Source organism: Mus pahari, chromosome 4, assembly GCF_900095145.1.
Source record: "Mus pahari chromosome 4, PAHARI_EIJ_v1.1, whole genome shotgun sequence".
Lineage (NCBI taxonomy): Eukaryota > Metazoa > Chordata > Mammalia > Rodentia > Muridae > Mus > Mus pahari.
Window position 1 is genome coordinate 73982780 of NC_034593.1, and position 13532 is coordinate 73996311.

Consider the following 13532-nt stretch of genomic DNA (forward strand, 5'->3'; position numbering starts at 1 on the left):
GAAAATAAATAAGTTAAAAAGGTGTCATGGGCTTGATGTCTGAGAGTAAGTGTTGTGGTTCCTGGGTAGTTTTTAGTGGCTGTTAGCAATTCTTGGATCTTAGCAGCATGCCTCCAACCTTGTCTTCATCATTATGTGGTCTTCTTTACATCTGAGTCTTCTTGGTTCACTTCTTATTAGAAGAACTCCAGTCATTCTTGAAAGCCTTCAGTTTCATGCAGAGACCCTAGTACAAAAGCCTACTTCAGAGGTTGCAAGTAGATATGTGTTTTGGGAGCAGTCCTTTCAGCCTATTCTGCTGCCTTTATAGTGATCTAGCCTTCAGATAATACAGAATTCTTGGCTCTGTCATTGCCAGAAATTGTGGCTTTTTCCTTTGATTCACTCAGGCAACAGAACCAACACAGGTCAAGGTATTCAAAGGGTTTTGGTCTGGCTTTAAGAAAGATTTTCCTTTTGCTTGAAGGGAATAAATGTGTGCAGTTGGTTCTCTTGAACTTCAGACTTCTTCATGTGGCCACATGAAAGCAGAGATGGAGCCTCTGGTCTTTCAGGCTTGTCCACTGGCAGGGAATTGGGGACTCCCAAGTGGGAGGTGTGGGCCTACTCATGCCAACTATTCAGATTAGGATCTAGGTTTATAAAGTTAGGGAGAATTTTTAAGTGCTTTTAAAATATTAACTTTAATGGACACAGTGCAGACCCATAAAGAATATAGGTGACAGAACCATCCATAAGAGTAAGACAAATAGAAAATGCACATCTCTCTACGGTCTGAGATCTAAAATTGCCAGTTTATTGAGGAAGTAGGCTATGCTAGTATGAGAAGGGCCATTATGGCCTCCTCCAGAATTCATCTTTGTGACTTGGTAGGCAAGTTGTGAGGACAGATGGGTCCCCGGTTGGTTCTTTAGGTCAATTTCTTATGTACCCTTTTCCACAGGGTTTTATAGAATATTGATGTTCCTCTGACTGCCTCATATTTCCCTGTATGCATAAAGTTTTAAATTAATTACTCACCATAAATGATCGTACTTTCGTGCTACATGGAATTATTCACCTGATCCTGTAGTCCTTAGTGTGGCGGGAAGAGAGCTGGTGTTGTAGCACAGAGCCCATGCATATCAGACCCGTGATAAGCCATATGTTTGCGGATGCCGTTTAATTGAGCCTCACAGCCTATCTGCACACCAAGTGCTGTCATTCTGCAGTTTGTTTACAGGTCATAAATAGATTTGAAAGGTTTTCGAGACTGTTCAAGGTCAACTATGACTTGAAAAACCAAGGGTTTGAAGGCAGTTGTATCTGAGTCTTAAGACTCTGTCTCCGTGGTCTTTTATTATTCTGTAAACTCTAAGAGTGGATGCCTTGCCTGGCATGAACCAGCGCCTCATATGGAAAATGTCTAAGATGCCAGGTCTATGTGAGAGTCTGTTTCTGTTAAGATTTAATCAAAATCATTCACAAGTAGGCCCAGCGCTGAGAACATAAAATTAGCATATAGAATCAGAAATCTAACGTTCATAGCATTTGAAGGCAGGGACTTAAAAAAAAAAAAGCACCACAAACTTCATTCAGTTGCTGAGTGTGAGAGAAAGATGAATGTTTTAAAACTCTGAGAGTGAACTCGCGTTCTGTGTATATATCACAGTAGTCAAGCTGGCCATTCAACTTTCGCAGAACTATCTCTCATCAGCTGTCTTAAGCAAGTTCACAAGACACAGGCTCCTACGCATCCCAGGTCAGACGATTTCACCAAGAATCAAGGCATTCTGACTGTCTGTTTTGTGACACAAACTGCAATGTGCTATGGTTAAATATTCCCTAAGGATAAATACCCTAGGCAGGAGGGATAGGTTTTAAAACACACAAGGTTAAGATTTGATGTGAGGAACGTCTTTAATGAGTGTCTAGGAGTTATGTGACAACTGGTTTTCTGTCACCGTTATAGTTACACCATAACTGTAATTTTGCTACTGTTGTGAATCTCAATGTAATGTAATATAAATATTTTGGAGATAGAGGTTTGCCTAAGTGGTTGCGACCCATAGGTCATTGGAAAGCAAAGAGTGAGCTGGGCACAGCATTGTTTTCTTTCTGACTAGGTAAGCCATGTGACCAATGGCTTCACTCACCTTCTGTCCCCACTTCTCTGCCCTGATGATACCTTGAACTGTGTATTTTATTTCACAATGCAAAAGTAACTAAGACAGCATTCTCAGGGGAAAAAGAGACAAAAGCCAAGTCCAAGTGCCTCTGCCACGTGAGGATGTAATAAGGAGATAGATAGCTAACTGCAAACTTGCCGAGAAAACACTTCCGGGTGGGGGCGGGGGTGGGGGTGGGGTCTGTGCTGCCTTGGTCCTTAGCTGTCCAACTTCTAGATCTGCGAGAAATCAATTTCTATTGTTCAAGCCTCCTGGGATCTGTTACTTTTGTTGTAGCAATTCATACCTACTAATGTATCTTCTTTTTGTAACCTTTTGACTGGTCTCAGTTGAAAGAAGGAAGAATTACTTTGCTCATGGTTTGAGGCCACATCCATCAGGGTGGGAAAGCAATGGTGTCAGAGTGGCACAGACGGTGGCAGCAGGACCTCAAGGCTGCCTGCTCCTCTCTACATGGAACAGGTAGCAAAGGAAAGGCTGGGGACTGAGAATTAAACTTAAGGCCAGCCTCCCCTAGATCCACTTTCCCCAGACTAGCTCCACTTCCAAATGGTTCTACAACCTTCTAGACACTGCCAGACTTGAGTTATGAAGCAACTTATAGTTTATTAGTTTACAAACTATACCAAAACCAGATTGGAAGTATTTGTAATAAAAATCTGTGGGATGAGTTTTGTGTGCTTTGACAGACCATCAAAGAAAGATGAAAACATTCTACACCTTGAACTGGCATAATTTAATGTATCATTTGTACCACAATAAACCTGGAGGGAAAAGAAAGTAGAGGTATTATATGATTATATTAACTTTCAGAGAGACTTAGGAACAAGGAATTAAAAATTTTGAAACATTCATTCATTCATTCATTCATTCATTCATTCGGAGATAATATTCTATGTATCCCAGGCTGACTTTTAACACTCCAGGTGTTCTTCTGGTTCCATTTATCTTGCTGTGATAAAATACCCCGACCCAAAGCAACCTAGCAAGTGAATTCATTTAGCCTACAGTTCTAGGATTTAGCCCACTCTTATGGAGAACTTGGGGAAGGGACTTGAGGCAGTTGGTCACATCCCGTCCAATAACAGATAGAAATAAATGTACGTATGCTCAGTGTTCAGCCAACTGTCTCTACTCTTAATATTTCAGGACCCCACACCTGAGCATGGTGCTTCCCACTTTCAGGGTTAGCCTTTCTACATCAGTTAAGGCCATTCTTCAAAGACCCACGCATGGTCCAGCCTGATCTAGCTTCCCCCTCACTAATGCTCTCTTCCTTGGTGATTTAAAGTTGCATAGAGTTGACAGAGCTAAACAGTAGCCCAGGTTGACTTTGAACTTAGGATCCCGACCTTTGGGTAGGCTGTGAGAACGCTGTACATGTGTTAACTCCACATCAGAAAAGTGAGACCTCTACCCTGTTAGTCTCATTATCTGTCATTGTTGATATAATAGTGAGAAATAGTGTCACCTCATTTTTCTGATGATGTGACATGCCCCTAAAATGCCTACTGGTTAAACTCTAGGAAATTATTGCTTGGAAGAATTTGGACATCACTTACAAGCATGCTCAGATTCCTTTGTTGCAAAATCGATGTGTCAATTCAAATTCTCCAGCGAAGCACCCAGTAGGATGTGAAGAGATTTATTACAAGACATCGTCTCATGCAATTATGGGGGCTGGCATGTCCCAAGATTTGAGGTGTGTCAGCACTCATGATCTATCCAGGCCTTATACTAATTGGAGAAAACCTACATTCCAGAGAAAAAGCCATTGTATTCTGTCTTTGGTTTTGAATGTTCATCTCATCTCCAAACACTGTTTGATACATGCTAAGAATGCCATATGACCAAATTGGGAAACCAAAGACCCAGTCAAGTGCACACATAAAATTAAGCACAACACGGTAGAGTCTCTAGACCATGTATGGCCATCAGTATTCATTGCATATTGCCTACTGTTTAATTCTTTGTTTTCCTACCCAGGGATTATTTACTTAACATCAACGCTCAGCCATTTGGAAGCCACCACCGTTTTTCTGATGGTCTGTGCTCGAGATGGTGGCGGGCTCACAGCTGGCACTAACGCTGATGTCACCGTCCACATCATGCAGACCACGCTGGCTCCTGCAGAGTTTGAAAGGCCCAAGTACACCTTCTCAGTTTATGAAGATGTGCCAGAAGACACGCTTGTTGGGACAGTGAAGGCAAGAGAGTCCTTGAGTAAGTGCTGCATTTTTCACACTGCCCCAAAGTCCTTGACTGTATATTTTCCTGTTTTATCAGGTCATACAACCTTAAGTATTTCCTTCAGTCCATGCTAAAAAAATGAGAAAACACACCCCTTGGCCTGATTATTGTACTTTCAATGTTGTCTCCACCTATCTTACAATTTTTGATAAGAAAATAATGGATATTCTTTAAAGAATGCTTAATACAGAACATAATAATTATGGTGTATAAAGTGTATGTGCTTTTTATTTTTAATAAAAATACATCTTACTATATTTCATAACTACTATCCACACACTTACTTTACATAGCTTTCCAGATAACCTATCTTCCACTCAGTGTTACTACTTAGTGAGTCGCAGGATGATTTCACTTAAGTGTATTTTATTTAAGCATTCCCTTTTTGCTACCAGTTTGAGTGATTTAAGATTTTTACACTGGTCTCAATAGTGATTGGACAGATATTCGTGCCTGGCTCCCTTGCCGTGTGTAGTGGTAACTCTTCGGGACAAGTCTGGAACGTGAACTCCCGTTCTTTGTCCTCTCTTGTCTTCCTCTTTCTACCTCTGTGAAGGGCATCTGTTATTCAGAGGTCGATACCATAGAAAAAGCATCAACATAAATTGAACTTGGCTTCCTCAAAAAAAAAAAAAGTGTCTAAATTATTTTCTTGATGTGGTTCTCTTTTACCTAATGCAAGAAAGATGAAGAAAACAATGACTTACTTGCTCATTGTCCACTGGCCATTCCCTTTGGTCACCAAGAAGGGTGTAAGCCCCGTGTCTCACCAGTCTCTGTGAATGGGTGGAGACTTCACTGTGTACTTCTCCAGGGTAGGGCATACACTGCTTCCAGAAGACACTACTTTAGTCTTGTTTTTGTACGCTTTTTTTTTTTTTTTTTTTTTTTTTCAGATTCCTCAGAGCCAATCACGTATCGAATTTCCTCTGGCGATCCGGAAGGAAAGTTCTCCATTCACAGATGGCTGGGCAGTATCTGCACCCTGAAGCCTCTGGACCACGAGGCACAGCCCATGGTTGTCCTCACGGTCCAGGCACAGCTCGGCAGCTCCCCAGCCTGCAGCAGTACAGAAGTGAACATTACGGTGATGGATGTTAATGACAACCGCCCTGAGTTTCCCACAGCCTCAGATGAGATTAGGATCTCCCAGACCACTCCGCCTGGTACAGCCTTGTACCTTGCACGTGCGCAGGATAGAGACAGCGGGCTGAATGGACTGGTCCGGTACAGCATCGCAAGTCCCCAGCCAAGCGAATTCAGCATGGACCAAGGCCGCGGGGTGCTGTACCTCAGGGAGAGTCTGGGAGGCCAGGCAGACTTCAGGCTGACTCTCGTGGCTAAGGATCAAGGTGTTCCTCCCCAGGCATCCCAGTTGGTACTCACAGTAGTTATTGAAAGTCAAGAACGAATCCCAGCCGTGGCTTTTGAAAATTTGGTCTATCAAGTAGAAGTTAGTGAGTCTCTCCCACTGACGACTCAAATCCTACAGGTACAGGCCTACCCTCTGTATCCGTGGCGCCCAGCCTCGAAGAAGACCGTCTACTCCCTGGATGTCAGCGTGGACTCTGCAGTGTTTGGAATCCACCCTCACACTGGGTGGATTTATCTACGGCGGCAGCTAGACTATGAGTCTACAGAGACATACAAGTTTAGAGTGTATGCGCACACCTCAGGGGACAGATCGCTGCGGAATGTGATGCGGAACGTGAGCACTTCGGTGATAGTTCATGTCCTGGATGAGAACGACCACGCCCCAGCCTTCCGGCAGAACAGGGTGTTTCTGAACATTGAGGAGAGCCCTCTCCCCCTAGGGGTAATAGGGAAAATGACAGCCATCGATGCTGACTCTGGGAAGAACGGGCAGCTCTCCTATTTCCTTCTGACCGATGGAAAATTCTTCAAGATGAATCCTAACACAGGTAGCTTTTTGCAGCTTTCATCCATACTTTTAAAAATCAGAATGAAAAAAAAAACCCACAAATGTTTAGATATAGCTTTGGCACAAGTAGATTTTAAACTTAGGTTTTGGCAAATGGTATTTTATGACAGTGCTGTGATATTAAAATGAAGTTAACGTTGAGAAGAGTGTTGCCTATCCTGATTCTGTTACCTTCCCCATCATATCCTGCCAGTGCAGGCCCAGGATGCACCATGTCTCTGTCAAAGGTGGGTTGCATGCAGGAGCGTGGTACCAGGTCATTATAATGGCGGTGACAATTGCTGTGCACCCTCTGCCCTGTGTTTACTGTCTCTGTTTAGATAGATTAGAAGCATGGCTACTTCCTCTATGTTACAGCTGCCTTCTGCGTTGAGTACAGTGACCGGACACTCAAGTTCATAGGCCAGGAACAATAGTGTGTGGCAGAGGTGTGTCATGGAAGAGGCTTCAACAGTTAGGTTTATGCAAGGATGCTCCACGATGTTGGCACAGTGATGACGCTGGTTAGTGATGTGTTCTCAGAATGGATGCAATTTGTGACTGTTTGCTGTCTGAGACGGCTCCAGAGGCACAGTCAGATTCGTATGTCATAAGTCCTATGTGAAGGTTTATTGGGGTGCCTCTCCTAGGAGGCCTCACCATAAGTCCTGTGTGAAGGCTTGTTTGGGGTGCCTTTCTTCAGAGGCCTCACCCCTGTCTGGTATATACTCGTTTCATTAATCATCTCTCCAGTGCAGTCCTGAAACCTGCTTTTTTTTTTTTGTGCCCCTGGCCTTTTTTTTTTTTTTTTAAATAAATCTAGCACCTCATGTCTGGGGTACCCTGATATTCTCTGCTTATGAAAAGGCACAGACGGTTTGTTTGCACCCACTGTTCCTTTCCCTTTATAGATATTTCGAAAACGTCAAGATGTATTTTGTGAAACATAAATGCCATCAAGGTCAAACTAGAAAGCAATTTCCCATGATCACAAAACCGCCAGAAACATTTATGTCTCGTTTGGGTAAAGAAAAAGAGAGATCCTTGAATGTGATGCACTTAGTCTTTGATCCCTTAAATTAAAAACTAAATGTAAAGTGTGGCTAATATAAAATACAACAGCATACGTTTATGTTGCAAGCAGGTACCTGGGAAACTGCCTGATAGTTAAGGTCAGAGACAGTCAGAAAGGAGAAAAAGCTACAGCGTAGGGTACTTTTCATGAAATAAAGCGCCATCTGCTAATTTAGATTTGGCGCTTTCAGAGTTACAGATTGGAACTTTCAAAAGGCTGTTGCAGGCACGATTTATTAAAACCACAGTCATAATAAACACTATTTAAATATGGTTGATGTAGAAAACCATAAATACTGCATTTAAGCTCACAGATTCAGCAACTCTTACCAGGCATGAACTTTCTCTTTCATTTCAGCCTCCTGTTTCTAGGCAATGTCGTTGTCTTGGATTAAGGGTGAGAAAAGCTTAGTAATAGGAACGTTTGGTGGCACCAGCCTCGTGAACTGGCAAGGAAACCAGTGCTGGGCTGGGCAGGAAGAAAAGCCACGTGTGGCCTCTGCAGACCCTTGGCAATGGGGACAGGCAATGAGAAGTTTATACTGACTCCCCATGCTGGAGTGTAAGGGGAATTTAAAAGGTAGCATGTTTCTAAGCAAGGATTACAAAATACGTTTTGAAAAGTACTGACAGGGAAGTCAATTGGGAAGTTGCTGCCTCTTGCTGTGCACATGTTTTGTGAGTTAAAAGCAACGCTGACATATGTAAAGAACATCTCCCTGCTCAGGAAATATGTTTTTCAGGTTATTATAAAGTAATGATATCAAAGGCAAATAATCTACAGCTTACAAACCACCGTAAAATATTCATTCGTGTTTGCTTCGGCTAACAACCTAGAAGTTAGCTGTGGGAGACCAGCAGGTGGAGACCTGGATACCAAATCCAGAACTTAGGATGCCACAGGCTATGCACTTTCTGTGTCCTAAGCGGCAGCAAACACAACCATTATAAATCTTCCAAATCATAGGTTTCATTGGGGGGGGGGGCGGCGCATACAAATGATGAATGGTGGGTAATTTGAAATAGAAAGAATTTTTCAAGTGATATTTTCCAGAGCAACTTCAGTGATTGTTTTGTTTGGAGGCAGATTCTCATCAGTTAGCCCGGAATGGCTTCAAAGTCATGATCCGACTCCCTTTGCTCCTCCTGCTACTGGGGTTATCGGCACACGCCACCAGAGTCGGCAATTCTTTCAACAGTCACACAGAGCAGAATTGCTTTGTACCTGAATGGTCTTGTGGGTCAAAGCTTTTGATTTGATTTCTTTTCCCGTGGGTTATTTTGGATGCAGCTGGTCAACCTCATGCCGGCATTCTAGCTCACAGTGCCGATCTCCTTTTGCTGTCTTTCCAGGTGAGCTGATCAATTGGTTGGCACTGGATCGTGAACATCAGGGGCATCATCAAATGACTATCCTAGTGACAGACCACGGCTCCCCACCACAGAATGCCACCATGCTGGTTTATGTCACAATTACTGACATCAATGACAACAGGCCCTTTTTCCCTCAGTGTCTCCCGGGAAAGGAATTTCACTTCAAGGTTTGTGAAGTAGATTTACAGGGTGTAATGCCTTCAGAGGCATTTGTTTTGAGCGCCACCTTGTGGTAAAAGATGTGAATTCACCAAGTCAGCCATGGTACATCGTTGCATATAATTCCAATTCAGAGTTGCACCTCCACTTCGATTAAAGGAAATATAGACATGATGTCACCCCAGCATCAGTCACACTGGCTGATGGGGGGGGGGGATGCTGATGCTTTGCCTGTGCCCCTGAGCAGAGCTCCTCATGCGCAGTCATTTGGAAGCTGTATCAGTGTGTAGTCCTGGCATGAGTGAGTGGGGTTTGGATGCACACGCCAAAGTTGTAATCATACACATATGACTTCATCGCTTCCTTTCCACATTTTGTACATTTATCATTCCTATAATAAATTGCAATGCTGGTTCATGCACTTTGTAAGTGAATATATATTAAATAGGTGAATTAAAAGTATAAAAAGCTTAGCAACTACAGATCTCCAAACAATTGAATTGGATGTTTAGACCCTGATGGAATATGTGTAGTGAACAACTCAGAAGGGTGTTGAGGAAGTTAGGGGATTTAAGCGAATCTTCCAAAGCCAGAGCTGAAGAAGAATTCTGGCAAAGGGAACAATATTAGAGTGATTTTTATTATATCACTATAATTCCCTGTGGTTTATAAAATGTTTGAGCTCCACCCATGAATTTTATTATCACTCCTGGAAAATTTCTACTTACTGTGAGATATATTTTCCAAAAAGAGGTAGATATTTCTGTCAACTGTATTTTGGAACTGTAGCAGGTAGCCTAAACAATAACCTGAGAAACTTTTGAAAGAATGCTAAATTCTTTAAGAATTTCAAAATATAGAGAACTATTCAGTCGAACTATTCATTGTAACTAATTTATTTGCATATTTGGTTCAAAACCTCCAGCTCAAATGCTTCAAATTGAACAAAAAATTAACAGATAAAGTGGGTTCATTCTTGTGAGCTTTTACCCACGTACCTTTCCGACGGTAGACATTTGAGTGGCGTGCAGACTTTAGAATTGTGAGTAGGAGACTGGTATAATGTGTTCTTTCATTTAAAGGCCCACTAGTGCACCTTCGAAGGTTCCACTGAATCATCTCTAAGCTATTTGTCTCCGTGACAGGCTTTGGAAGGTCAGCCAGTCAATACATTGGTTACAACTGTCTTTGCGAAGGATCTCGACGAAGGACTCAGTGCAGAACTTACATACTCCATCTCGTCAGGTAAAAGCCAGTATTTATAAAGGATCACGGGCTTCTAAAGTCCCCTCTGTCACTTGCCCTCTGCCTCCTTTGAGGGAGACCCCTTCTCCTTGATCACTCAGAATGCCCTAGACTACTGACAATATAAAACCAAATTGCGAACAAAATCCCATTGCTGTCTGTGACAACCACTTCATATTTAAGAACACAAAATAGAATGTTGAAAGTTTTGTGGAAACCAGTAGCTGTTTCCCCCTGCCCTCAATAGAAGCAGTCCATCTTTAAACGCAGGACTTGTGAGAACCTCAAACCCAAGGCAACTTCTACGGTAGGGAAAGTGGACGTTAGCAGAAGAGATGCGGTAATTAACATGTGATGCGCTGGAGCACCCATGAATAGCTATGAAGATTACTCATAGGATGGAAATAAGTCATGCCTACCCCTATCATACCACAAGTCACACCTCTCATATAGAGCATATATGGTGACTTTAGTAAAACAGCCTTACTTTCAAGCTTTCTCTTAAAATGCTCAGTCTTTGCTTTTCTTCTGATAATTTTCTTTACTTGACATTGTGTTTGAAACCATTTTTAAAAGGCGTTTTGTGTTTCATCTTGTTTGACACAAACATGGAAAAATCAGAGACAGTCCTGTCCTTGCCTGAAGCAGATTTGATTCTCTTCATGGGAAACCCAAGAGGTATAAGAGCAGATACTGAAATTAATATATCTGTAGACTTCCAGGGACCACTGTCATCACGAGATACTTTCTAGTATTTCAGAGATGACGCTGTTTCAAAGGTCTCGGTCACTGTGGTGAAGTCACAGAATTAGCTCAGGCACAGGGTAGATTGCTGCAGAGATAAACAGCAGGGGATTCAAGGCTATAGCTTGCTCAGACTCTTTCTGAAGAGTGGGTACTGAGTGATCCATACTTGAGCTCTTGTCCGATTTTTCTCAAGGGAATCTCTTTAACTCCATACATCAAGGTCTTGGCTTGCGAATGAATGTAGGGGAAATTCTAGCAGAACATGCTTTAGACCTTTATGAAAAAAACTATAAATCTTTGGTGAAAGACATGAAAGGTAAATGAAGTAAAAGGCTGTTTGAGTGTTATTCATGTTAGGAAAGCCCCATGGCCAAAAGAAAAAGGTTCTTAAATGTCTATGTATTGTCTTGGTGTATTTTCAGTTGAAATATCAGCCAGTATTTGGTGAAATATGACAAGCTTGTTCTAAAGTCATAATAGAAGGGCTAAAAAAAGAATTATCAATCCAGTGTGAAAAGGACATGTGGAAGATGTGCCACTATAAGACTTCAGTTTATAAAGTTTTTAAAATGAAGACAACAGAGTACCAATGCACTAGCAATAGACCAATTGACAGGATAATTCATCTAAGTAGATTTGATATACATTATGCAGAAAGCAGATGGACCATCAATGTGATACAGACCTACTTTGTTACTCAGATGGAAAAATAAAATTGCGTATTTACTTTTTACTATACATAAAAATATGTCATATTTAAATGTCAAAAATATTAATTCTTAACAGAAGAAAATATAAGAGGTTGATTATTTGATGTAAAGGGGAATATATAACTTTTAAACAAGCAAAAATTTAAATATGTAGACGAATGCAATTACATTGAAATCCAGAACTTCGTACTATATGATGTTTTCATGTTATAAGTCTCAAGATTGGGAGAAATTAATTACAGCCTTTGTAATGACACAGAATTGCATTCAGGTCTATTAAGAATTTCTAAAGATCAGAAAGAAAAGGAAAAGTGATTTAAAAGTCAAGCAAAGGATATCAATAAGCAATTTTCAACTGGGATGACACAGCCAGTTTAAAACATATCTCCTGAGTATAATGACTTTGAAGAAGATAGACCCATGTGACAATCTTGCAGGGCACTTGTGCTAGGACCTGGAAGCAGCCCTTCCATTTGCTGTCCTGGAGCAGCTCGTGTGTGCACAGAAGGACAAGAGGCAGAACACTTGACTGAGCTTTGTTTCACACACTCACACAATATGGTATCTTTGAGTGAGATGTGACCATGAAAATGATCTACCTACAGCTTCAAATGCATCAACCTAGACACACTGTGGCGTTTATTTGACTCTGAAGTCACCTTGCTTCAGAGATAAGAACTCTATGTCAGTAGTGCCCTTGGATCTGTTTCCATCCTCACTGGGGACTGGGACTTAGTCAGTGGTTCCTCATCCTCTCCTCTTCATCAGCTCAGTCGGGAAGCCTGTTCGCCTGTCATGCTCCCTGTTATCCACAGGGAGGCGCCATAATTTCTTCACATGTAAACGTTGCAGATCTTTCTAGTTCTGGCACATCAGGGCAGATTATCTTCCTATGGCCCTTGCTAAGGTTAGTTAGGTGCTGAGATCTTTGCATTGATTTTCTCTCATTTTGAGGGTAGTTGAAGAACATGGAATAACTATGAAAAGCAATGAATGTGGAAATACACACACACACACACACACACACACACAAACTCACCCTCCAAACAATTACACATGCACACATACATATGCAGTCACAGAAGTACACACTCACAGTCACACACACTCACACATGCACACTCTCACAAGTCACACATTCACATATACACTCATACAATACATATATTTACATGTACACTGATACACAGACACATAATATACACTCATGCTTAAACATACATAATCACATACCCTCACACACATACACAGTCACACACTCACAGCTCACTCACACTGATACATACACATACAACAGGAGGGGCAGGGGAAGGGAGGGGAGGGGAGGGGAGAGGAGAGGAGAGGAGAGGAGAGGAGAGGGTGCTTTGATCTTGATGTAGGACCTTTGCCTAAAAGCCACCAAAGCCACACTTTGCATGTCTATGGTCCTTTGAGAGCACTCATGCCAGTTAGGAAGGTGACTCGCCTCAGGGCAAAGATGGAGCAGAAGATCTGGAAGTGAACACCGCTTTATTGTGTGTTTGTTTTTCAGACCTGCCATTCACAAAACACTGAACATCACTCCATCTAAAAACTGACACTGATGTTCAGCATGCATGTCTGTGTGCCATGGGTGTTGTTTCTAATGTGTGCACTCGGTTCTTTCCTTTCTCCTCCACCTGGGTTCCAGGACTTGAACTCAGCTTAAGCCTGTGCAGTGAGCGCCTTGATCTGCTGAGCTCATTCGATGCTCCCCTGAGACATTATTTTCAATTAGCTTTCTAGAGGACACTTGGAGCAAAGCAATCGAAGCATATAATGATGTGTGTCATCTGTTTTCACCCTAACTCATTACTAAATAAAGTCGACTACATTAGAATGCAATAATAACGTAGCAAGATTAAA

General features: G+C 42.0%; 1 protein-coding gene across 1 annotated transcript in view; it reads left to right on the top strand.

Annotated features, from left to right (window-relative positions):
• Positions 1-13532, top strand: part of Dchs2 (dachsous cadherin-related 2) — a 121766-nt gene that overhangs the window by 47597 nt on the left and 60637 nt on the right. Inside the window, exons 4-7 of the mRNA XM_029538031.1 lie at positions 4155-4391; positions 5315-6340; positions 8767-8954; positions 10092-10191. Of these exons, the coding sequence (XP_029393891.1) occupies positions 4155-4391; positions 5315-6340; positions 8767-8954; positions 10092-10191 (1551 nt within the window). The remainder of the gene's footprint in view (positions 1-4154; positions 4392-5314; positions 6341-8766; positions 8955-10091; positions 10192-13532) is intronic.